This window comes from Schistocerca nitens, chromosome 1 (genome assembly GCF_023898315.1).
Source record: "Schistocerca nitens isolate TAMUIC-IGC-003100 chromosome 1, iqSchNite1.1, whole genome shotgun sequence".
Classification (NCBI taxonomy): domain Eukaryota; kingdom Metazoa; phylum Arthropoda; class Insecta; order Orthoptera; family Acrididae; genus Schistocerca; species Schistocerca nitens.
This window is the reverse complement of record NC_064614.1, coordinates 836,120,338-836,148,327: the sequence shown is the minus strand read 5'-3', so window position 1 is coordinate 836,148,327 and position 27,990 is coordinate 836,120,338. Positions and strand designations below refer to the sequence as shown.

At 41.6% G+C, this 27,990-nt stretch overlaps 1 protein-coding gene across 1 annotated transcript in view; it reads right to left on the bottom strand.

Annotated features, from left to right (window-relative positions):
- LOC126263116 (methionine aminopeptidase 1) overlaps positions 1-27,990 on the bottom strand; it is a 127,708-nt gene that overhangs the window by 21,802 nt on the left and 77,916 nt on the right. The window contains exons 4-5 of the mRNA XM_049960129.1: positions 27,634-27,809; positions 15,107-15,329 (exon numbers count right to left, since the gene is read on the bottom strand). Coding sequence (XP_049816086.1) covers positions 15,107-15,329; positions 27,634-27,809 — 399 coding nt within the window. The remainder of the gene's footprint in view (positions 1-15,106; positions 15,330-27,633; positions 27,810-27,990) is intronic.

Sequence of the window (27,990 nt, the reverse complement as noted above, 5' to 3'; positions counted from 1 at the left end):
AGCTTGCACAGGATAGAGTAGCATGGAGAGCTGCATCAAACCAGTCTCAGGAGTGAAGACCACAACAACAACAATATTGTGAAAAGGATAGTTGCTACTCATCACTCATGGACACACGCACGCACGCACAATGACAAAGTCTCTAGCAGCTGCAGCCAGATTGTGCACAGCAGTGCATGACAGAAGAGGCAACTGGGTGGTGATGGTAAGGAGGAGTCTCGGCCAGTGAGGGGGAGGGGTACCAGCTTTCTAACGGCCTCACCTTTGCCCCACTCCTAAATTCAATCATGCTGGTCTCATTAAAGACCTTCTCTCCTCCTCCTCCCGGTCTATATATGGAACACACTTTTCACAACCAATCCTACCAATCAGACTCAACCAAAGACCAATGTTTAGCCCTGTCTGGCTCAGTTCAGTCCTCCGTCCAACCATGATCAAATCCCACTGCCCGCTAAATCACCCCCTGTTAACTATCCAGAATTTCTGAAACTCAAACCCTGCATTGGCATCACTCCCCAAATCACTTAACAAGCAAACCGTCCTTACATCTGCAGAAAAAACTGCAATCTACCACCTAAAAACTGATCCTGACCTTGTAATCCTATCAGCTGACAAAGGCTACACCACTGTTGCTTTGAACTACAAGGATTATCTGACAGAAGGACTCCGCCAGCTGTCAGGTTCATCCACCTACAAACCCTGCCACAGTGACCCAATTCCAGAAATACAGCACAATCTCTAGTCTTTCTTCAAATCCTTAGGCACATCCGAGAACCCCTCCCTGGAGACCATCTCTCTCCTCATCCTTACCACTCCCTGCACCCCTATCTTCTTACATGCTTCCTAAAATCCACAATCACCTAACACACCCCATTGTGGCTGGTTACTGTGCCCTCACTGAGAGAACCTCTGCTCTCGTAGATCAACACCTTCGGCCTATTACCTGCAACCTATCCTCTTATATTAAAGATACAAACCATTTCCTCAACTAACTCTCCACAGTTCCTGTTCCTTTGCCACATGGTGCCCTGCTCGTCACTACTGCTGCCATCTCCCTTTACACTAACATCCTTAACGCCATGGCCAACTGCTACTTAACATTACCTTTCCCTATGCCTGATGGACTCCAAACCAACAACCTCCTTCTTAGTCATCCAGGGCTACCATGAAACCAGTCACGTGATCTACAAGCTAAGCTGCAACCACTGTGCTGCATTCTACGTGGGCATGACAACCAACAAGCTGTCTGTCCCCATGAATGGCCACTGACAATCTGTGACCAAAAAAAAAGCTGGACCATCCCGTTGCTGAGCATGCTGCCTAAAATGACATTTGTGATTTAGATGACTGCTTCACAACCTGTGCCATTTGTATCCTTTCTACCATCACCAGCTTTTCTGAATTGTGCAGGTGGGAACTGTCCCAGCAATATATCCATAGCCTCCCTCCACCTTGTCCCCATACACTCCCACAAGCAGCACTTTCCTTCCCCTACTCCTACCATGCTATCCCTCCCCCTTCCCAGCCCAGCCTCCTCCTTACCCCCACCACCCGGTTGCTCGCAGTCTTTTAATCATGTTTTTTTGATTGTCTTTTTTATTCTTTTCTTTCTGTTTTCATATTTTGAATATCTCTCATCATGTATTTAGTGTGTATTATATTGTGGAATTTCCTGCAAAGTGAATTTTCGATGGTCATTTTTAGGTCTGACTTCTGTTTGTGTACGAGACATGATCAAAAAGTAATAAAAATTTGTCTTTCTTAAAAGATCTTCATTTATTCATCGAAGTAATTCTCATTAGATATAACAAATTTATACCAGTACTTTTTCCACTCTTGAAAGCATTCCTGGAACTCAGTTTTCGTTATGGTGTTAAGCTCCTTAAGGATTTCTGTTTGTATCTCATCAATGATAGCAAAACATTGTCGTTTCATGGTTCTCTTCAGCCTTGGGAATAGAAAGAAGTCACAGTGGATCATAACTGGTGAATACAGTTGCTGAGGCAACATAACAGTATTGTTTTTTGTCAAAAATATCATGAACAAGCATTGTGGCGTGAGGGAGCATTATCAAAATGCAATTTCCAAGAGTAGTTTTGCCACAATTCTGGTAGTTTTCTTCAAATTGCTTCACACAAATGGCACGTAACATCCAGGTAGAATTCCTTATTGACCATACGACCATACAGCAGGAACTCATGATGCACTATCCCAGGGTAGAAAAACAGTGAGAAGAACCTTCATATGTAATTGAACTTTAATTTTTTTGATTTGTCTCTTCAGCCAGTGTCCACTGGGACAATTGGGCCTCTGTTTCGATGTCGTACCTGGGTATTCATGTTTCGTCACCCATTCTAGCCTTCTTTAGAAGTTCTGGATGTTTCAGAAAAAAAAGCTTTGTAACTATACATCTGATACGCAAAAGATCTCAAAAAACGCTGACATCATCAGCAAACACACTGATAGTGATTCAACGATTTTCCAGAACCATTTTATTTAACTCTTCCACATTGTCGTCAGTAATTGATATGTTGGGGCATCCAGCATGGTCATCATCTTCAACGTCTTCTCGACCCTCTTTAGAACATTTATACCACTCGTAAAGTCTTGCCTTGCTCATATTTATTTGCCAAAAAACCACAATCAATATTTTGAATGCAGTGCTGCACTTTATTCCATTTTTCAAGAAAAATTTAATGCAAATTCTTTGATCAATCATTTTCAAAGGTAAAAATTCGCCGAGCACTTTAACACATATAACCTTTTTGACTGTCAACAATGAACTAAATATTCAATCAGCTGAACGTGCAAACATACATCAGTAACATGTGTACCAACAAGATAAAAATCAAATGTATAAAGTGGCCAAATTAAAAAATTCCCATTACTTTTTGATCACACTTCATGCATAACTCAATGCTTGTAATGAAATGTGTACATTCGTGCATATTTTTATTAATAACTTGTGCTGTGAATAGCTGCACTATTGTGTCTTTTCTGCCACAAAAGGAATATTTTGACATTTCTGTGTTAAGTTTGGGAAATATTGAGAATTGGTTTAAATTGCTGTATGGCGTGTCTTTTGAGAAACATTTGTTTACATCCACCTGACCTTTTAGAATAACCTTGCATCTGACATTTTCTCAACTTGTGGTAGTAATGAACTGGAATGTGAAAGCATCATGGAAATTTGCTCAGAATTATCTATTAATCATTAAAAAGAGCAGTCTATTACAAATAAAGTACATCAGCTTGAAGTTGAGTTAAAATCTTTAAACAGCATGGTAGTGAGCATTACAGAGCACTAGCGTAAAAATGATGAATTGCAGCATACAGTGTTATCATATGAATGTGCAAGTTGCTACTGTAAAACCACCTTAAATGGTAGGAGATCATGTATCTACATTACTAGAAAATGAAAAACAAACATCATGAATTTGTCCCCCCAGCAGGGCAAAATTTTATTGACACATTCTTGAGGACGTATACAACACACGATCACACAGACGGAGCCATTTGCAAATGAGTAAGAGTCAACAGAGGTGGACAATGCCAGCACAAGCACCGTGTATACCCTCCTTTTGCAGCAATGCAAGCTGCAATTCTCCCAAGATGACGATCGTAGAGGCGCTGAATGTAGTCTTGCGGAATGGCCTGCCATGCAATTTCCACCTGGTGCCTCATTTGGGCCAGCGTTCGTGCCGGACGTGCAGACAGCGCAAGATGACGTTTCACCTGGTCCCAAACATGTTCAATGGGGGACAGATCTGGGGATCATGCTAGACAGGGTAGTTGACATACACCTTCAAGAGCATGTTGGGTGGCACAGGATACATGTGAACGTGTATCGTCCTGTTGGAAAAGCACATCACCTTGCTGGTCCGTAAATGGTAATGTGATGGGCTGGATGATGGTTTGAATGTACCGTGCACTGTTAAAAGTTCCCCTGACAATCACCACAGCAGTATGACCAGTGTAGGATATTGCTCCCCACACCAAGGGACCAGGTGTTGGCCCTTTGTGCCCCCATTGTATACACTCCTGAATTTCACCCTTACCAGAACGATGCCACATATGTGTATGACCATATTGGCACCAAGGCAGAAGCTACTCTCACCACTGAAGATGACATGTCTCCATTTGTCCTTCCATAAACGTGTATAGTGACACCACTGTGGGCGGGCTGAACAATGTTGTGGCGTGAGCGGAAGATGCTGTAATGGTACGCAGGACTTTAGCATTGCTTCATGGAGAAGATTGCGAATGGTTCGCGCTGACACCTCTGGAGCAACCATGTCCATAAGTTATTGTGAACTGGCGGTGCGTTCCAGTATGGCACTTCATAGGATGCGACAGTCTCTGCGTGCATCTGTGCGTCGCCACTGTCTGGAGCCAGGTCGATGAGCAAGTGCACCTCCTGCTGACCACTAGTGACAACAATGATGCACTGTGGAAACCTCACGCTCCACATGTTGTGCAATTCTGCGGTATGTCCATCCTTCCTCCCGCAGGCCCTCTATAAGCTCTCGCTCAAACTCCGTCAGCTGCACAAACAGTTCACGTACATGCTGTTGCGGTATGCTAACAATATGGCACACACAGATGGAGCACCATATGTCACGTCAAACTGGCTGCGACTGACTGTTGTGGTGACGAACCGCTGCGCAGCTATCAACATTCCACAGCCAATAATGTGGTTCCTGGTGTGTCTGCAGCGCTGGGCATTTGATCATCGCATGTACTGCCATCTCGTAGTGTCCAGTGCAAGTGTGGCCGGTCTTATTCACCTGGGTCAGTGCGTTCGTTTTTCATTTTCCAGGAGTGTATATTATGGGTGGCACACACAATGAAGAAGATCTGACCACAAGTCTATATCAACATTTTGAATTGCAAGCAATTTTGAATTGCAGTAACAAAGCTAGCTGTTTATAAAAAGCTAATCATTTTGTGTTTACCGCTCACCTGATGGTAATGTGGATACTTTCTTCAACATTTTAACTGAAGTCCTGGACAGGATGTCCACCCCCAAAACTAGCACAATATGTGAATACAAGTATATTAACACAGATGTTGAGGGTGAAATTAGTAACAAGTTCTAAACATTTTGAGCACTTTTGGTGTGCGCAAAAAGTTCAGCTTTAATTTTAGCCCATGTACTTACGGGCACTGACAGGAAAAATTGTACAGTACTTATAAGGGATCTTGGAATTTCAGCTCATTATTGTCACATAATAAAGCTAAAGAGAGGCTTGATGTAACTTGCAAAACTGCAGGCCTAAATTTTGCACATTGTTTAAATTAATTTTTGAGGTGACATTTCCAAAAGTAGCCATTTGTACTGCAGTAGCTAAGGGAAATGGATGGATAACTGCAGGTATTAGAAGACCTCCCAGACACTTCTCAGTTCTTTACAAATGCACTGCACTACTAATGCATAGTTCCCAAATTACACAGGCATAAAAAATGTAGAGGGGGGCACCGCTTGCCGCAAAAAATCGTTCGCTAGCAATATAATATATAATGCATAAAATAAAAGTAAAAAGGTGAGGGAGATTGTAAAACAAAAAACTGTAATATGTAGACAAGTACAACAACAAATGAGCACAAATCAAAGATGGGGATAGGATAATAGAAGATTCTCATGAATTAGAAAATTTTGTAAATGATTTCTCTGGTATTGCAGAGAAGCTGCAGCAGAATTTTCCTAATGTAGTTATGGAGACAGTAAAACAATCTGGTTATAAGAAGTCAGCAGGCATACAAGAGGTTCCCGCCTCCATTATGAAGATGTGCATAGACAGCATACAAGCCCCATTAAAAAATATAATAAATGAATCTTATTTCAGGTGTTTTCTCAAGGTACCTAAAACATGCACGAGTGGTCCCTTACCAAAGAAAGGTAATGCAGTATGCATTCAAAACTACAGGCTAGGTTCACTGTGGTCTTCATTCTCAAAATTAATTGAAGTGATCTTGAAACAGTGTTAGGTTACATGAATAAATACAACTCCTTTAGTGAAGCACAGGTTGGTTTCAGAAGTGGAAGAAGTACAATATTGGCCATTGCAATGCTCGCAAAAGTGGTACTTTAAGCTCTTGGTAGGGAATATTCTGTTACAGCATTTTCTTAGACTTAGCTAAAGGCTTTTGACACTGTAGACCATAAAACAGTAATGAGCAAACAATAAATACTAGGTATAAGACGAACAGAGAATGAGTGGTTTCAGTTTTACTTGGCAAACAGGGTGCACATCCCTGAAGTTCATTCACACATCTGCTGATGATAAATTTTTAACAAACTCTTAGTTTTTAGGGATGAACAATGATTGTCATCTACCATGGAGTGAAAATACAAAGATAGCAGAAAGAATGTCTCAGTATGCTATGCTCTTAGAGTGTTAGCGTCACTCTGTAACATCAGCGACTTGTGGTGACATACTATCCCCATGTAGTTCTTGCCTATGAGCTGCTTATCTGGAGACTGAAGGTACAAAACATGGACATGGTTTTTAAACTACAGAAAAGGGATATGTATAAGAACCAGAAGTAGTAGTCACATTCGTTTTAAAGAACTACTTAAATCAGTGGTGAACTACAGGGAAAATAATGCATTAATAGTGTCATGATGTAGAAAACAAACACAATGCAGCTACAACGGACTGAAATTTATTCATCCACATACAAATGAAAAACAAAAATAGAAGATGATACAAGTAAATGGTAAGAACACATCTGAAAGCGAGTGCCTGCTGCACTGTCCTTATATAGAAGAGGGCTCCGGTAGACAATGCAGCAGCTGCTGTGCCAGTTGGCCTCTTGTAGCCAGCCCATGCAAATGCCATTTGTGGACGATTTGAAGTGTAGCACACTGGCGGCCTGGTGCTGTGGCAGGTATTGAAGTACTACGTATAGGGTTATAGCACCCCACCAACCTTGGGAAAGGGTGCTCCTCCAATGCAAGTGTAAGGGTGACTGCAAGATGCACCACAGACAATGATGGTGGCGGCATCAGGAGCTTCAAGGCCAGAATGGGTAAGTAGGGGTGGAAGTGCTGCGTCCATGGACACATGGGGCAGCCAGCTCCTCACCACAAAGTACCATAAGAGAGGATTTGTAACAAGGACACTGGTATGATATCTATGTCTGGGACCTCGACATGATAGAACAGCGCCAATGGTGAAGGCACCAGCCATTTGCATGAGGGCACCAGGGGCAATGTTGGTGAAGGACCAGATGGTGATGGTGCTGGTCCAGCAGGTAGTGTAAGTACTCGTGTAAATGATGCATGGCAGGGATGGCCAGCAGCATGCGCCTGGGGACCAGACTCTAGAGGAGAGGGAGGAGGCGGCAACAACCACAAGGAGGACGGACAGGGGCTGAGGAAAGTGTTAAAGGCAGTGACAGTTGACCTGCAGACCTTCTCGCACAAGCATGCAGCTAATTGTGGTGGTGTGCCACCAGCCCCTCACTGGTGCACGCCATACAAAGGCTGTGGACAAGGCAGCTGTGGATTGTGGCCAGAATCCACTTTGATCGGGGGACAAACCCCAAGCCCAGACAATGGAGCCAGGTGCAAACTGCAACAATGGTTGCACAAACTGCCGTTGGTGGGCGGTATGAGCAGACTTGAGACGGTACGTCGCTAGTAACCTTGGAGCATCTCAGCCAGACTCCGATCCTCCACGGGTGTAAACTTGTAGGAATTCAAGGAAAGTGTTGAGGTGTGGCTCATGGAAGATGCACTACTTCACGCGAACCTCGAACTTGCAGATGAGGCATTACACGTCACCATTAGACTGGCAGTGGAAAGGGGGAGGAGTCATGCGGTGATTGCCTTGAGCAGGCGCCAAAATCACGAAATATCTGAGACACACTGGGTAGACTTATCTGTCACAAGCACACAAGGCAAGCCTTATATGAAAAAATTTTGGGCAGGGCCCGAATTGTAGCCTTGGCTGATGTTGAAGGACAATGGATAATGTTTCAGAGAAAGGACAGGCAACCAATAACCAGTAAGAATTGAAGAAGGGCCCTGAGAAATCAACATGGACGCATTCCCACAGAGGCTGCAGTGCGAGCCACAGATAAAGCATCGCCCATGGTGTTGCCTGTCAGGTAGCACATGATGAGCAGTACAATGTTGCCGTCAATGTCAGGCCAAAACACATGCCGACTGCCCAAGGTCTTGATACCAGAGATCCCACCCCCACCCCCACCCCCCGACATTGGAGTTCGAGTGCATTCTGCTGTAGGGCAGCTGGGTTCACAACATTGGATGACAGCCTGTCATTAAACACTGGAAGGTGGCGACAGAGGGCAAAATAGTTACACAAAGGATCAGAAGCCCTGCCCGAAGGACTGAACGAGATGAACAACTTCATGCACAACCAAACTGCCAGTGACAGCAGTTGTGATCCAGGAGCTTGTAATAAGAAACCCTTCCACTCTACATGGTGTCTCAATATCTAAGGGAAAACAAGAGAGTTCATCCTGGTCAAAAGTAGGATCTGGCCCCATCTGGCATGTTGTGTTGTACGCTGAAACTGTATTTCACTGTTTTAGTGAGACAGAAACAAGCCCATATGCTCTGGAGGATATGTGCTGTTTTGTCGGGCAATGAATCAGAAGGACTAGACAATAAAAACAAGGCCTTGTCGTCAGTAATGATGAGGTAGACCCATACAAAAAACACATGAAACTTTGAGGGTGTGAAAGATAGCAAGCGTTGCTGTGCGGAGTTTAGTGTTTTTGACATGTAAGCTATTGGATGTTCAGAACCATCCTCAGATCTACATGCAAGAACAGCCCTAGTCCATACTGAGAGGCACCAGTACCCAAAACCAGGTGGCAACCAGGATGGAAACTAACCCTACATGGTACAGAACATAATTTATATTTCAAAAGTGTGAACACACTCACCAGCAGGCATCCACTGAAAAGGAACAGTCTTGTGAAGCAACTCATGCAGGAGATGTGCCAATGTGGCCATCCCCGGAATGAATTTGTATAGCATCCAATTTTACTTAAACATGACTGGAGTTCTTTGACATTGGTAGAGCAAGGCAGAGCTGTGATGGCGGTGAAATGATGACATAAAGGCTCAACATCATTCCAAGAAACATCAAACCCCAAATACACAATGGATGGCTCAAAACAAGGGTGACATGGCGAAGTCGCATTTCAACCCCTGCAGTATGAAACATCGTCAACAAGGTGCATAAATTATGTAAATGCTCTTCCGTGGGTGCACCCTTAATAACAATATCATCAAGATAGTTCATGCACCAAAGACCGGACATCGTTAATTCTTCCAAAACACACTGAAAAACTGACAGAGTGTTAGTGACATTCAATGGGAGGCGTAGATATTGGTACAACCGGAAAGACATGTTAGTCACAACGAGCCATTTACAATTCTCGTCAAACGGAAGCTGTAAAAAGACTTCAGATAAAACAATTTCGGAGAAAAACTGGCTCCTGATGAGTTTAGCCGTAACTCATTCTGAAGCGGCAAAGGGTAGGTATCAAAGATAGACGGAGTGTTAAATGAAACTTTAAAGTCGCTGCAGAGGCGAATCTGACTAGCTGTTTTCTTTTTTTAAATCATGAGTGTATAGTCCACTGACTTGATGTAATCAGTTGTACGACACCTAACGACATCAACCTGTCTAACTCATATTTCACTTGATTGTGCAAAGCCACAGGAATAGTGAGAGTCCAGAAAAAGTGGAGACGCGCCATTGGTTTCAGGATGTGTGGGCTGCAAAATTAAAGGCACACCCGAGAACTCGGGACACAGACATGGTAAGGGACTTGCTCTGAAATGAGGTGCACCACATCCAAAATGGAAAAACCAAAAGCACTGAAACCATCCAGATGAAAAGAAATTGTCAGCAGCAGCATCATCCACTATCAAGAAATTCGAGGAACAAATCACAGATTAATACACATGGGGGTCATAAAGTGCCCCAAAATTGAAACATCCTGCTTCTTGTACTCACCGAACACCGAGTAAACTGAGATATCCTTGTACGGGTGCTATATCACCCTCCCCCAAGGACTGACTGATGGCCGACTACCAGTAACAGAAGTTATCACGGTGATGTACCCAGCCTCAATCTGATCACCCACAGTGCGAGATAGCTCGAAAGATTGAGAAATATTTAACACTTCAGCCAAAGATGGATTTTCGTACTGCAAATGAGCACTGTCGCACCTCCTTGTCAGAAGCCAACCGAATGACAGCATAACAGACCACAGAATCAGCAGATGAATCATGATGAGCATCAGTAACAAACTGACATTGTGACTGAGGCTGTTGAGTTCAACCATCCACACCTGATAGGACTGGTGGTGCTGTTTCTGACAATGGCAATCTTGACACACACACTGCAGTAACATGAATGTGTTTACAGTGCTAATTCAACGACAACCTACACATTTCATCAAATGAAAGGTACGCAGGTTCCTGAAGCACAACATCCGGTAAATCTAAGGAAAAAAAAAAAAAAAAAAAACCTTACCCATGTTTGCATTACTGACACTAAAGCCAAGGAATTGCTGCCAAAGCCACTTCTCATAAGCCTCCCAGTCTTAGGCTGCAAAGTCAGAGGAGGAGGTGGGGTGGGGTGGGAGGGTGGGGGTGGGGGGATGCAAACGGCAATGGAGCATGCACATAGTTAATGTGGTCAACACTTTGCAAAATCAACCATAGGAGCCTGCTGCTCCTGCTGGTGCTCAAGGAGAGATTTGCGCACTGCTTCCATTGCCAGAAGAACTGCAGGAACACTTAAGAGACAGAGCACATGAAAGTGATCGCCACACTCGCCGCCAATTGTGTTGTAATGCAAGACACAAACATAGTACAGCCACAATAAACCAAAGTTTATTCATCAACTTACAAAGGTACAACAAATGTAGAAGTTGATACAAGTAAATGATAAGAACACATCTGAGAGAGTGTGCCTGTTGCATTGTCCTTATATAGAGTGGGGCTCTGGTGGATGGCGCGGCAGCTGCCATGCCGTGTAAATAAGTTCTGTGTCCCACAGCGGGCGGTCTCTGCTGGCCGGCCTGCACAGGTGATTTGAAGTGTAAGTGCACCAGCAGCCTGGTGCCGCAGGCTGTATCCAAGTATTGCATACAGTATTGTAGCAAATATTCTTTACCTAATCATGGAATAAGAGGCAGCTTGGAGTTACATTTACCCAGGAAAAACAAACACAAAAACTCAAAACAGCATTTTATATCAGAGAATAAAATTGTATAATAAGTTGCCAAAGGAAGTGAAAATGATTACTGAAACATATTTGTTTAAAAAGGCACCTAAAAACGTTCTTCCCAAATAACAAAAATTACACAATGAAAGATTACTTAGAAGACCCAAAGTAGTGAATAGTAATAAAAGGGCATAACTACGGCACCTTGTCACTTAATACTTTATTATGGTTAACTGCTTTCACTAGGATCATGTGTCAAGATATATAATAGATGGCAGTAATGTCTGTTGGATTAGCCTTTCAGTTTGACAGCAGCACTGGTGAGTGTTCACAGCAAAGAAGAAAAATATGTTTTATATTGGACGATATATAAAACAATTTGTTTGTAAATGAAGAAACATTATGCATTAGAGAATTACTGAATGAGACAGTGCAGCTGTTGGGGAACTGACCTCTTATTCAGAAGGATGGAGCAACTCTGTCCGACCACTCTGATTTAGATTTTCCGTGGTTCTCCCTGGATTGTTAAGGCAAATGCCAGAACAGTTCCCTAACAAGGCCACAGCCTACCTTCTGTCCTGTCCCCAGAGGCTATTTGTCCTATATTCTTAAAGAGTGTTATAATTTGGCCCATTGATTAACTTTGTATTACCTTTACAAATTCTGTATTATTGTCAGGTTATTCTATCAATAAGTAAATAAACTAATAAATATTCTATGGATCTTGCACCAAATGACATTTCCTGTTCCCAGAAATAAAGGATCTGTTGCATGGTCACCAATTTGACAATACAGACATCATTAATGAAGTGGATGAGTGGTTCAATGAAAAATGGACAGACACACAGAATCAAGGCAGAAGTTCAAGAAACATAGGGAAAAAATGCATAAATCTGGAGGGTGACTGCATGAAGAAGAATTAACAACAACAAATCAACATGAACTATCACATTTTTTAAGTGTGATAATTAAAACTTTATGATACCCATGATATAATTACAAAAGGAGTTACTTGCCACCAATACAAGTGGTTCTGAACTGTGCAAGTGGGAACCTTTGCTAGTTGCCATCTGCTTCTATCTCTTTCCCTGCTCCCCCTCCAGCCTCACATATGGCTGCTATCTCTCCAGTGCACCTACATAATCCTTCCCCTTATCTGCCTCTCTCCTTTTTCCTCTCCCCCTCCACCTTCCAGGTACAGCCTCTCAGAGCTGCACCCAAGGGTCCATGAACCTGTTCCTGCCATTCCCCACACCTCCCCTGTAACTCCACAACCTACTCCAGCCAAGACTGCTGCTCATTGCAGATGAGTATCAGCAGCCAGAGATAACAGTTGCTGTGAGTGAGAGAGAGATAGAGATAGATAGAGAGAGAGAGAGAGAGAGAGAGAGAGAGAGTGTGTGTGTGTGTGTGTGTGTGTGTCCTTCTGTGATTCAGCATCTCCGCTATATGGTGAGTAACAACTATCCCTTTCATAATATTGTTACATTCTGTCCTGGATTATCCACTGTTTGATTTTATCTTTAAACATGTGTGCCTGCCAGTCCATGCTTCCTCTATGTGATGAGCAGCTGTTCTATTCCACTGTTAGAATATGAGGATTGTTTCATTAGGGTTCTGTATCACAACATGCATAAATGAAACCCATACAGTATCACTTTGTCATCTGTCTGTCCGACTGTTTTTCTCAGGAATGGGTGGACATATCAAGTTGAAACTTATATCACACATTAACGTCTACTGTTCCTTCATGATGTAAAAAAAGTGAAACTTCTAACTCAATGCACTCAAAAGATACAGTCATTTATGTCACATATTTTGATACTAGCAAACTCACTCAACAAAACCCACTGGTTACTTCTGTTGACCTAGAGTCAAAACATTTGCATAGAAGCAAGGTTTCAAGTACAACTAAAGGAAGAAATACAAAAATAGTTAATTTGTAATTATACCACACGAAAAAAGTTTTTTGTTATTTGTTACCAGACTGCGTCTGTTTGTCCAATCTGTTATGACCCCTTTTTCTCTGGAACTTGCAGATGTATCACGTTGCAATTCATGTCACATACAAAGGTCTATAGTCCCTTGGTGGTGTATTAAGTCTTAGCTTCTAAGCTTGTGTAAACACAAAATATGGTCATTTATGTCACATATTTTGATACTTGCAAACTTGTTCATCAAAACCTATTGGGTACTTCCTGTTCTACAATCGTGAAGGTTGGCAAGAGGCAAGTAGAGGAAAAAATCTGAAAATTGTTAATTTGTAATTATATCACATGAAAAAATAATTTTGTCATTTGTTATCCAACTGTCTGTCCATCTGTTATGACCCCTTTTCTCAGAGACTGCAGACATGTGTGCAAGTTGCATCTGCATGTGTGTACGTGTGTCTACTGTTGACAAAGGCCTTAATGCCCAAAAGCTATAATTTCCTGAATATTTTTGTTGTGGCTATTGCAATTCAGCATCTCCGCTATATGGTGAGTAGCAACTTTCCTTCTCTAATATTATTACATTCCATCCTGGATTTTCCAATGTTTAACTTACAACTAAGACGTTTTCGAAAGCCTTAGAATTCCTGGGACTGAAATCTTGCCATATTCAATATCGATAATAGGCTAAAATTGTTGAGACTCTCAATTCTTGTAATGGATGAACTATTAATACACACAAATTTGTACCGAACCTCCAAAGCTCGAGTACTATGCGCTTACGGTCAAGTAATTTTAACACAATGTTTGCTACTGCCAGCTATTATCATTGTTTAGTTTATCTTGTGCACATCACATTTTGGATGATCATTTCCATTTTCAAGTCCCTGGCTACCAAGAGGATAGTGTCCCTTTCATGTGTACAGCCACTTATCAGTAATACAATCAAACATCACCTAATAAAATTGAAACATGGATGCCAGCACAAACTATTTAAACATTAACCATTATTGTTCGCTTGCACCCACAGAATGTAATGATAAATAAGTGACATCTGCCATTACTAAGTACACTATATTCCATTTTAAAGAATTTACTTCAGTGAATAATTACTCAAAATCCTGCAATAACTAACTAATAATGTAAAGTGGTATGCAAATGATGTTCTCATGGGCCAGTATATATTAAGTTTCTTGAAAACAATGTACAGGAGCGGAGCACATACACAAATCCTACTTAACCCTCGAGCGGGCGCGCTGTTTTTCACAACATGAGTAAGCATGCGGCGCACTTTGTACACATGTATAGAGTAGCTGGATTTGTCATTATGTTACCAAACTAAACATGTATGATCAAACTCACAGTTTAATATGAGGTTATTTAAACAATGAGAAAATAAACTTACATAATATGAGCTAAACCACTGTTTTATTAAACAATAATGAAATAAATTTTCACTATAAAACACTGTCCTCTAAGCATTAAGCAATGCAGCTGCCAGATCCCAGCCAGCCGCTTATTTGATCACTAGTTATCTTGTAGAAAACTGCTTCAATGTAGAATTATGTTGCTAGTTCATAATTGGGGTATTTTTTTTTTTTTTTTTTTGCACAGATCGTAAAGGTTTTCTCGCCTAACTCACTTCGTATTTTATATTAGTGCTGCTCACTTGGAGGTATTTATAGCTGTTTTACCTAAAGCAATAATGAAGGAATAGCTATGAGTTTGCAGGTGTGAAACAAGGGAAATGCACAAAATCATTTTATTTTTGTTTGGCGTGCATTATACACAGGCGTGCCCGCTCTAGGGTTAATGAGCATTATAATGTGCAAATTATCTGTTCCTTTGTGATTTTTTTTTTTTTTTTTTTTTTTTTTTGCACAGATTGGGACTTTTAGGATTTTTCCAATAATTTTTCATCCAATGCTAGTTATATAGACATAAATAAAAATATACCATTGCAGATATCACCATCATGTAGGGGCCGTAAGTCAGGAATTCCATGACAAATAACTTCGTTGATTGATGTACAGCATGAACGAGGGAAGTTGTAGTAATTAAGTGGAGAAGGGTAACAATCCCTTTCCACGCAGGCTTCATGTACCACTCGATCAATTTCATCTGTAGTAACACCAATGCCAATAGCAGCTGCTGCTTCATCTAAGACCTCACGACCTAACTGGAAAAATAGCAAAAGAGATGACTGTAAAAATTGTACCACCATCTTAGGAAATATCTGAAAATAGATGGATTTTCTGCTGATTACTGTTCTAGAATTTTTAAACTGAAACATCTGCAACCTGCAGGAGCTAATAATTTTCCTACACATCGTATCAAATTAATGGATACAACCAGACTTACAATCTCTTGACCTTCCATACCACAGAAATATTAGATTTCAGAAACAAATACTGCCTAACATTTCTGCACATGCAACAATATTTTGTTATGGCTGTCAACTACTTAATTTTAATCCTGTCAAGCACAGTATAGTTCATGATATTTTTGTGATACTAAAAGACCAGATCTTCAGTACTAAAATGCACCAATAAGGATGACAGTTTAAGCTTGTCATTATTAACCTTTTCATTCTTAGTAAAAGAAAGTGTCATCTGAGATTATCCTTAACTTTGAGCAACTGGTAAAAATCACATACTGTAACAGTTTTCAATATAGCAAATTATTTTATCATGAGAATGCTTAGGCATAAAATCCCATCTTCAAACTACAGCATATGCCCTCATACATACTTTAATTTTAATACACAGTTTAAATGACTTAGCATGGAAGAATATATAGATGAAGTGTTTCCTTCAGCAGTAACTTATATTGTACGAGTAATGTATTATGTATTACACTTATTGCTGCTGTCTGCAACAACAAATGTAGGTCAATATGGTATGCACATCAGCACTTACCTATGATAATTGTACTTCAAGTGCTTTCTCATTATGAGTGTTGTTTACACTGGGTTTTGGAAATATCATTAAAATACTTTTAAATGGCTTAAATTGATAAATGGAAGAGTGCAAATGTATGGGGGATGGGACAGTGTGCAGGGGTAGCAGGAAGCTTGACAGGAGGAAGAGTGGCGCAGGTTGCTCTCAGTAACAGCAGGAAAATAACAACAACAACAACAACAAAAATAATAACGACCCTTTGAGTTTATGGGCGCTCAATGGGAAGATCATCAACATCCTTATACTTAATAAAACAAACAAATGTGGCTAAAACCTCTAAGACTGATCCACACTCGTGCACTCAAACTGAGCATACAATCACTATCTTACATGCTCTAAAAACAACAGAGAAAGAGTAAAAGTAGCTACAAATAAGATGAAAACGAAAGTTAAACAACAAAGAAGCTAAAAGAAAGGCACAGGAAAATGTTACTGACCACTCAAAAAAAAAAAATAAATAAATAAATAAATAAAATAAATAAATAATAATAATATATGGATGAGCCAGTCACCCTGTTAATACATTAAAACAATCATCCTAAAATCTTGGGAAAATGTTGGACAATTCACTAAACATTAAAACTCTAACCACATTCGTTTGAATGTTACTTAAAAGAGAGGGCAAACCTGTCATGACCCACTGGTAGGAAACTAAAACACAGTCTAATAAAATTTAGTGCACAGTGATCCGTATGCCACAAGCACCAGACGTTGGAGGGTCCTCACACCAGAGCAAGAATCCATGCATCAAAGGACTGCGGCCTGTGCAAAGACGAGTGAGGAGAACCTCATCCAGTCGACGTGCTGGAAGAAGGTATGCCATGGCAGTGTTGTGGGCTTTACTAGATGGAGCTTATTGTCTGCCACTTCCAGCCACTCATCCTCCCACTGAAGCAAGACTCTTGAGCTTAACAGCGAGGTTATAACATTCGGGGGGATGCCACACTGAAATACATTAGGATCACGTCACACCACCTTGGCCGAGAGATCTGCCTTTTCACTCCCCACAAGTGCCATGTGCCCTGGTACCCAGCAAAAAGGCATATCCTTCCCCAGTTGTTGCAACTGGAGAATGGCATCCTGGATATTCTGGACTACTTTATCTGCTGGGCAGATAGTTAAGGGCACTTAGAGAATCTGAACAGACAAGAAATTTATCACTGGAAGAATTTCTCATCTGCTCCTGTGCCTGCAAGACTGCACATAATTCTGCATCGAAGACGGCAAATGCTTGAGGCAGTCAGACATTGAGGACATGTTCCGGGAAAATGACAGAGTAAACAACTGAGGCCCCCTGTTTGGACCCATCTGTCAAGATGGTTACATAGTAGTTGTGCTCATATAAACCGTCAGAAAATATCTTATTAAAAACAGAAGCAGGACAGCAATGTCTCCTGTACTGCACCGCAACTAAAATTATCCTGGGCTTCTACAGTAAGCAGGGCAGCAAGCTGCTAAAACCCTGGAGTTGCGGTCTTACTTCCTCCACAGCGATTGACTCCAGCATATGCCGCACATGAATCCCATACGGCATTGTGGCTTGTGGTCGGATGGAGAAAAGGCATTCCAGATGCAGACAAGCAGTGTGGGTAATGTCCGAGTTGCAAGGAACTTCCATGTCTGACGCATCATGAGGAGCTGCCACAAGATGGTGAGTGACGCATCACCAGCGTCAGCACAGATACTGGATATGGGACTGGTCCCATAAGCACCCGAGGCCAGCCGAGCACCTCAAGCTGGACATCATCAATGATCTCCAAATAAGAAGGCCTCGCCGATCCATACATCGTGCACCCATAATCCAGCTGCAGGTGCGTGAAACCCTATAAAACTGGGGCAGAAGTGCCCTGTCTGCTCCCCATAGTGGGATTTGAAGTCCAAGTTGCCTCTCTCTACAATCGCACGGTAGTGGCAGAAGGCTGGAACTTGGCTGGCATTCATAGTAGATTTCGCTAAACGCTCTGCCAGCATCTGAGCAATGTCTCTGGGTGTTTGCAGACATACGTTTCAGCACTGCTACTATCACTCGTGTTATGTGGTCAATCCATTCCAGGATGTTGTTGTGATGTTTAAATACAGTCAGCTGGCTGAACAGTGTCCAGTTAGCCTTGCTGACCATCCACTTTGGTGGCTTCTCTTCAGGAAATACTCCAGCCAATAGATGAACGCGGTGGGAATTGGTCACTAGAAAAAGGTCGTCAGTGACCTACCACTGAACAGAGTCTGCGAGGGGTGGGCAGCAGAAAGAGTGGTCGATGGCTGAGAATTAACCGGTAGCAGTACAGAAATGAGATTGTGAGATGTCATGAGGCTCTTCAAAATCCAGAGATTGAGTCCCACAAGACGTGATGGGCATTGAAGTCTCCCAGTAGGAAAAACAATCATGAGAGGTGTTCGACATGTAGGAGAGCCTCAGAGTCGATTGCATCCTGCGGAGGGAGATACAGCGAACACACAGTAATCCTCTGATGCACATGAACGTCAACAGCAACTGCTTTCAGGTCAGTAGTCAAGAGGAGAGCAGAAAAGTGATGCACATTAGTGACAAACACAGCAACTCCATCCCTTGGCTCTGTTCTCTGTCAGGTCATCCTTTCAGTACAGCATACAGCCCTGTAGCACAGGGACATCAGTTTCTTTAAAATGTGTTTCTTGTAAACACAGGCACAGAGGTTGGCTCTGTTCTAGCAGTTTCAGTTATTCCAAATGTGTCCTGAACCCATTAATGTTCTTCTGGAGAATGGGAACCATATATCATGGGGTCAGCACTTTTTATTCTGACTTACTTCTGTGCAGGGGAGCTCACAATGGGTGGAGGCTCAGTCTTGGGGTGAGTTGATTGCCCCAGTTCAACATCAAGCTCCAAAGCCTCCAAAGAAGATTCGAGATCAGATAGAAGGATGTCAACATCAGACGACTGTGTACTTCCGGTCTCCATCAGTAAGTGATTCTTTGCCTTAAACTTCGATATTTTTTTGTCTGAGGCAGCTTTGGAGCCACTACCCAATCTTTGAAGTGGTAGTGGCAGTGGCAGTACTGAGCAGTGGGCAAGACGTTATGTTTGGAGGTGCAGGAAGTTCCACAATATCGGCAGCCACAGACTTTTCTGAAGTTACGAGGGGAGGGACAAGCTTAAAAGAAACTGCAGCAGCGCAAGTGCACTGACCAATGCAGGTCCTTGTTCTGACACTAGCAACCTCCATTTGTGTAGTGTCATCGGCTTTCTAGACTGGCTGCTTGACAATGGAAGAAAAGGATGCAGTGAACATGGGAGGCTACATGGACTTTGATAACTTCTTGGTTTCACTGTATGGGATGTGCTTCATCATTTTATCTCCTGGATCATCCATTCTTCAAGGAAAACTCTTCAGGCTCTACTCCAAACAGGGTGATCCCCAGAACACTTGACAAACTTTGGAGAAGAGGAACAACCAACTCCACAGTGGGCAGCTTTACCACATTTGTCACAAGTGGCTTCTCCTTTACAACCAAGAGTAGTGTGCCCATAGCGCTGGCATTTAAAACACTGCTTTGGGTAATAAAGCCGTACCCTTAGGCATAGGTAACCTGCCTTGACATGCTCTGGTAGTCCCACTTTTCTGTTCCTCTCATGAAATGTCAACAAGATCCCTGCAAGTCACAACATCTGTGCTGTAGTTCAATGTTTTGTGTAATTCTCTCCAAGGCAGTGAGCTTTCTGAAGGTTCTTGATTGTTGGGAACTAGACGTTTCAACTAAGAATCCCACTGCGCAGGCACTTAAAAGAGATTTTAAGGTTCCAGCAACACTTTCTAAGCCTTTCTGTAAGTAAAATGGAGAAACTTTCACGAAACTACGCTCTTTTATTTTAACTATATGAAACACATTCTGTGAAACAGTATGCATTCTGCTACCACTGACTGAATCAAGAGGACTGGTTACTAGAGCCCTCTTATTCGACTGGTTGTCAGTACCTTCCAGCGACCCACCCTTTCCACTGCGAGGAGGAAAAATAATTTCGGAGGATCCATTTCGGTCTCATGAGCAGCTAGGGAAATAAGGGTCCACGCAGACAGAGCCCCATATGCCCTAGTAAGCCTTCTACAATTGAGTTCAGGCAGGTTTCCCCAAGGTTGACCGCAAACAACTGTTCCACTCCAACAGCCATGCATTCCATCAGCACACGGAACAATTTTTAGAGAGGTTTATTCCTTCCTCGTGATCTGGGCAGTCAAGCAAAGATCCCTGTTCCCTGAGACACACAACTTTCCACTGCCATACCACATGGTGACCAGTGAATCATGCCCAGAACTAACAGTGACAAGAGAACTTATGGCACTTAGCCTGGGGTCACCAAGCCCATTCCCAGCAAACGAATGCTGAGCCCCTGAAGGCACCAAGAAACTTAGTACTGTAAAAAGATGACATTCACAAAACAAGCAGGCAAGCAAGCAAACAAACAAAAACGTTTGACAGGGGAGATAAAGCAACCTAGCTGACCAATCAAATGTAAGAAAATGCCCATAATGAAGTCTGTAGAATGGTGATGGTGACAGTAGTCTGAGATACTACTATACAACACCTTACTGCAATGCCTGTAATGTCTGATGAGAGGCATGTCTGCTGCAAGGTCACTCAAGACTGGTTCTGATCACTAGGAATGGCAATCAAGTTACTATCATTAGAAATCTTGCCTAGTTCAACTCTGTCACTGCCAATATGGCTGCTGCCATCATGCATGCACCCGAGCCTCACAGTGTCAACATATTGCCATGCACCCCCTCATTAATAATTATTACTAAAGTACTCCAGTATAAATCTGCCTGCCAACATTCCTTTGGTCTTACAGCAATAACTAACACTCTGAAAAATGACCCTGACAATCATTAACATAAAGGCCTAAGTATCTTAGTGTGCAATTTTAAGACTAACTATTTCAGGAAAAGTTTTGTGAAAAAATTAATAATACATTCAAATTTCATTTTAGCAACTGACATACCTAATCCTTTTCTTTGATATTGATCACAAATGTTGAACTCAAGTGCAGTTTATATATCTTCTCAACCTAGGTAGTGCGGTAAAGCAATCACAAAGCTAAATAGCATCCTAGACTGGGGGCCAGCAATAATTTCTCATTGCAGGGTGCAAATGTGTTTCTTCCTTGCCGGAGACACTTGCACTTAAGTAAACCCCTTTTCAACTGACATTCAACCCTCATGCCTACGTTTGCTATGAAATGCTCTCCTTCCATTCAAAGAGCTGCAGCAAGTTGGTGGTAACTGTTGTCCTTGCCTTTTTATTCTGTAGTGACAAATGTTACACCTACATGTGCTGGTGCTCGCTTTACCATGCTCAAATTATTCAGTTTATCATTAACCTAGGTTTTACCTTTAGCAATTCTACCATCACTTCTGCACATTTTGTCAGTAATTTTCACTCAACACTGCTGTGATGTCATCTGGTTGACAGATCCTGCTGATATTTCCAAGGAGTGTACAAAAAGGATAAAATATTAGCACCAAAATAAAGGTGGTTACAATACAACTGTGCTTTCTAAGGCATTATATTCTCATGGTCTTTCGTAGAAGACCTGTTCTTACACATGAAAAAATGTACATGGCCACGGAGAGTATCCTTACCAAAGGAGTACTACAGGACACAATTAAAAAAGGAGGTACAACAAATATTTCTCAGTTGTATGAAGGAGACAGTAATGATGTTGCTGTTGCTACTTTTGCTATTGCTGCTACCGCCTTCAGTCCAAAGACTGGTTTGATGCAGCTCTCCATGCTATTCTATCCTGTGCAAGCTGCTTCATCTCCCAGTACCTATTGCAACCTACATCCTTTGGAATCTGCTTAGTGTATTCATCTCTTGGTCTCCCTCTACGATTTTTACCCTCCACGCTGCACTCCAATACTAAATTGGTGATCCCTTGATACCTCAGAACATATCCTACCAACCGATTCCCTGTTCTAGTCAAGTTGTGCCACAAACTCTTCTTCTCCCCAATTCTGTTCAATACCTCCTCATTAGTTATGTGATCTACCCATCTAATCTTCAGCATTCTTATGTTTCACTTCCATACATGGATACACTCCATATAAATACTCTCAGAAACGACTTCCTGACATTTTAATCTATACTCAATGTTAATAAATTTCTCTTCTTCAGAAACGGTTTCCTTCCCATTGCCAGTCTGCATTTGATAGCCTCTCTACTTCGACCATCATCAGTTATTTTGCTGCCCAAATAGCAAAACTCCTTTACTACTTTAAGTGTTTCATTCCCTAATCTAATTCCCTCAGCATCACCCGAGTTAACTCGACTACATTCCATTATCCTCATTTTGCTTTTGTTTATGTTCATCTTATATCCTCCTTTCAAGACACTGTCCATTCCGTTCAACTGCTCTTCCAAGTCCTTTGCTGTCTCTGACAGAATTACAATGTCATCGGCAAACCTCAAAGTTTTTATTTCTTCTCCGTGGATTTTAATACATACTCCGAATTTTTGTTTTGTTTCCTTTACTGCTTGCTCAATATACAAACTGAATAACATCTGGGATAGCCTACAACCCTGTCTCACTCCATTCCCAACCACTGCTTCCCTTTTGTGCCCCTTGACCCTCATAACTGCCATCTGGTTTCTGTACAAATTGTAGATAGCCTGTCTCTCCCTGTATTTTACCCCTGCCACCTTAAGAATTTGAAAGAGTATTCCAGTCAACATTGTCAAAAGCTTTCTCTAAGCCTACAAATGCTAGAAACGTAGGTTTGCCTTTCCTTAATCTATTTTCTAAGGTAAGTCGTAGGGTCAGTATTGCTTCACGTGTTCCAACATTTCTTCCCTGAGGTCGCTTCTACCAGTTTTACCATTTGTCTGCAAAGAATTAGCGTTAGTATTTTGCAGCCGTGACTTATTAAACTGATAGTTCGGTAATTCTCACATCCGTCAACACCTGCTTTCTTTGGGATTTGAATTATTATATTCTTCTTGAAGTCTGAGGGTATTTCACCTGTCTCATACATCTTGCTCACCAGATGATAGAGTTTTGTCAGGACCGGCTCTCCCAAGGCCATCAGTAGTTCTAATGGAATGTTGTCTACTCCAGGGGGCTTGTTTCGCCTCAGGTCTTTCAGTGCTCTGTTTAACTCTTCACGCAGTATCATATCTCCCATTTCATCTTCATCTACATCCTCTTCCATTTCCATAATACTGTCCTCAAGTACATCGCCCTTGTATAGACCCTCTATATACTCCTTCCACCATTCTGCTTTCCCTTCTTTGCTTAGAACTGGGTTTCCATCTGAGCTCTCGATATTAATACAAGTGGTTCTCTTTTCTCCAAAGATCTCTTTACTTTTCCTGTACATCCTTACATTTATCCTCTAGCCATCCCTGCTTAGCCATTTTGCACTTCCTGTCGATCTCATTTTTGAGACGTCTGTATTCCTTTTTGCCTGCTTCATTTACTGCATTTTTATATTTTCTCCTTTCATCAATTAAATTCAATATTTCTTCTGTTACCCAAGAATTTCTACTAGCCCTCGTCTTTTTACCTACTTGATCCTCTGCTGCCTTCACTACTTCATCCCTCAAAGCTACCCATTCTTCTTCTACACTATTTCTTTCTTCAATTCTTGTCAATTGTTCCCTTATGATCTCCCTGAAACTCTGTACAACCTCTGGTTTAGTCAGTTTATCCAGGTTCCATCTCCTTAAGTTCCCACCTTTTTGCAGTTTCTTCAGTTTTAATCTACAGTTCATAACCAGTACATTGTGGTCAGAGTCCACATCTGCCCGTGGAAATGTCTTACAATTTACAACCTGGTTCCTAAATCTCTGTCTTACCATTATATAATCTATTTGAAACCTGTCAGTATCTCCAGGCTTCTTCCGTGTATACAACCTTCTTTTATGATTCTTGAACCAAGTGTTAGCTATGATTAAGTTATGCTCTGTGCAAAATTCTACCAGACGGCTTCCTCTTTCATTTCTTACACCCAATCCATATTCACCTACTACGTTTCCTTCTCTCCCTTTTCCTACTGCCGAATTCCAGTCACCCATGACTATTAAATTTTCGTCTCCCTTCACTATCTGAATAATTTCATTTATCTCATCATACATTTCTTCAATTTCATCATCATCTGCAGAGCTAGTTGGCATATAAACTTTTACTACTGTAGTAGGCGTGGGCTTCGTGTCTATCTTGGCCACAATAAGGTGTTCACTACGCTGTTTGTAGTAGCTTACCCACACTCCTATTTTTTATTCATTATTAAACCTATTCCCGCATTACCCCTATTTGATTTTGTATTTACAACCCTGTATTCACCTGACCAAAAGTCTTGTTCCTCCTGCCACCAAACTTCACTAATTCCCACTATATCTAATTTTAACCTATCCATTTCCCTTTATAAATTTTCTAACCTACCTGCCCGATTAAGGGATCTGACATTCCACGCTCCGATCTGTAGAACACCAGTTTTCTTTCTCCTGATAAAGATGTCCTCCTGAGTAGTCTCCGCCTGGAGATCCGAATGGGGGACTATTTTACCTCCGGAATATTTTACCAAAGAGGACGCCATCATCATTTAACTGTACAGTAAAGCTGCATGCCCTCGGGAAAAATTACGGCTGTAGTTTCCCCTTGCTTTCAGCCGTTCACAGTACCAGCACAGCATGGCCGTTTCGGTTAGTGTTACAAGGCCAGATCAGTCAATCATCCCGACTGTTGCTCCTGAAACTACTGAAAAGGCTGCTGCCCCTCTTCAGGAACCACACATTTGTCTGGCCTATCAATAGATACCCCTCTGTTGCGGTTGCACCTATGGCACGGCTATCTGTATCGCTGAGGCATGCAAGCCTCCCAAACAGCAGCAAGGCCTATGCTTCATGGGGGGGGGGGGGGGATTTTTCTATTATCAAACTGATAATTTCTTGAGGTCTTAGGATGTGATTTATGAACTGGCCTCCTCCTACAATCAAACTGTGCCACAAATTTCTTTTCTCCCTAATCCAGTTCACATTTAACTGTGGTCCTCCTATAAATGGCTACCTAAGTCAGTTCAAAGATCAGTGGAAGGCAATGGCATACCACCTCCAACAGGACAGTACCTAGCAAAGCACAGTGGTGATCAAAATTATCTTCTGATGGATCACAGCTTTACTTTACCACCTCATTAGTTATTTGGCCTACAGATCTAATCTTCAGTATTCTTCTGTAGTGGCACAAAATATACCTTTTGTACGAATTTTTTATCATCCATGTTTGACTTCCATACAAGACTGAATCACACACAAATATCTCCAGAAAAATCTACCTAAAATTCATGTTTCTTTTTTATGCTAACGAATTTCGCTTTTAAAAACATTTTTCTTACTATTTCCTACTGTAAATCCTTCAGCATTGCCCAATTTAATTCAAATGCATTCCATTACACTTGTTTTACTTTCATTGGCACTGATCTTATAACCAGGACAATATCCATTCTGTTCCACTGCTCGTTTTTAAGTTCTGTGCCAACTCTCATAACTCTGTCAGCGGCAAAATTGAAAGTTTTATTTCTTCTCCCTTTACTTTAATCCTTAATTCCTATCAAAATTTCTTCTTATTTCCTTCATTGCTTGCTTAAGGTACAGAATGAAACATCAGGGATAGTAACAACTCTGCCTCTCACTCTTTCCTTTAACTACTGCTTTCCTTTCAAATCCTCTGAATCTTAACTGCAGGCTGGTTTCTGTACAGTCTGTGTACCACGGAGACCCCACACCAATTATGTGATTTTAACATCAAAGTTTTCACACAAGCACACACACACAAAACAACTTTATATAACGTACACAATATAGTTCACTGAGGGCAGGCTACACTGTATGCCTCAATACTGGTCTGGCAGTTACATATTTTTAGATGCAGCTTATGGAGTACAGCAGGTGTATTTACATGCCTGTTGTTTGGACTTAGTGATTTGAGACAGTAATAACACGCATAAATAATTAAATGAATACATGGTTCGGAAAAAAGAGGGGGGGGGGGGGGGGAGATAGAAAATGATCCATGACCCATGTGCGCTCCAACAACACAAAAAAGTGTGTCTTTCAGTGTTTCATTCCTTCACACTAAATCAGTCTGATGAAGTTCCCAGGTGGTCACATGTGGCAAAAGCTAGAACATTTTATTTCGCTTTTGACTTGAGCATAGCTGCTCCAAATTCTGACTATTGCTGTTTAGCAATGTAATTTTACAATTTAGCAACATTTCATTCTGATTGAGTCACCCCCAGTAGGTGTCGTGTAGGTCAGTATATCTATCATCCATGTGCAACCGGTTTGAAATTCACTAATGTTTTATTTTGTTAAACTCAGGAGTACAAATGTTCCAGAGCATATCCATCACAACTTAGATGATTCACAAGCTGAAAGTTCATTAGAACAAATAAAAAACTTGCTCTAAATGTTATATTTCTTCTCTGCTCTATAATTTTCTATAATTTGTGTAACTGCTAGCTGTTACAAACAGTGGAAAATCCAGGATGGAATAATGACAATATTGTGGAAAGGATAGTTGCTAGTCATCATAGCCTTGGCAGCCAGAGACTGTGGCCGCGTGTGTGTGTGTGTGTGTGTGTGTGTGTGTGTGTGTGTGTGGTCAAAAGCTTTATCTGACTGCCTTTTCATTGTGCCTGTCTGTGACTCACCATCTCCACTATATGGTGAGTAGCAACTATCCTTTTCATAATATTGTCATTGCTACCTGTTATAAGTACAGAGCTATTCAAAAAGAAGGAACAGATTTCAAACATTTATTGCTTCCAAACTGCAAAAGATAGTAACAATCCCAACATTCCTGGAAAGGGAATGTGATAACCAGTGTTACATGGCAAGTATCAAAACGGTGGCTCCATTTCCTGCTATACGCGAAGCAGCTGGTCTCTCATTATCGAATTCATAGCTTCAACAATGCGATGTCGCATACGTTCAAGACTGTCAGGCATAGGGGGGGGGGGGGGATAAAAACGCGGTCTTTTACGTAACCCCACAGATATAAGTCATTGTGAGGTCTGGAGAACTGGGAGGCCACCAGCAATGAAGTTCACCTTCTGCTCCTCCTCTTTCAATCGAACATACTGGAATGTTGTCACACAGGTAACATCGGGCGTGCTTAGAGAAATTAAGTGGGGCACCATCTTGCATGAAGATGATGTCATCTGAATCATCTTCAAGTTGAGGAAATAACTAGCTTTGAAGCGTGTCTACAAAGACTACTCTTGTCACAGTCTTCTCCACGAAGAAAAAAGCATCAGCGCTAATGCAGCCGTGATTGTAACATCTACCTGGACCGTTCCAATTTCAAAGTTTTTTTGTCTAGGAGCTTTGGAATTATGGTGTTACCTTTTGTAATTTGGAAGATACAAATGTTTGAAATCTGTTCTTTCTTTTTGAATAGCCCTGTATATTTATGATAATAAACAATAAAAAGCATACCATGGATTTAAAATAAGGGCACAAGTAATTTACTTCGTAATAGATTCTTACTTTACATGCTAGGCGCATTCCTTCTACTTCATCATCTGTCAGACAGCGTATCTGTGCACTACTGCGAACAGCTTGTTCAGACAGTGGGACTCCTTCAGGATGATCTGCGTAATCAGGTCGTGGTATATGAGGTGGCACAATGCGCTTTGGACCTTGGGGATACGGCCTCAGACGACCTGAAAAAATTGCATATTTTCACTTTCTAATTGCATTTTTCTTTCCACTGAATAGCACACACAAGTTTCTAAACCTTAGCTTTACAACATTTGGGAAAATGTCGTGATAAACAAAACGCAAAGGTAACAAAGTTTTTCTTCAGACAAAGAACAGGGGGAGGGGGAACATTTAACAGAAATG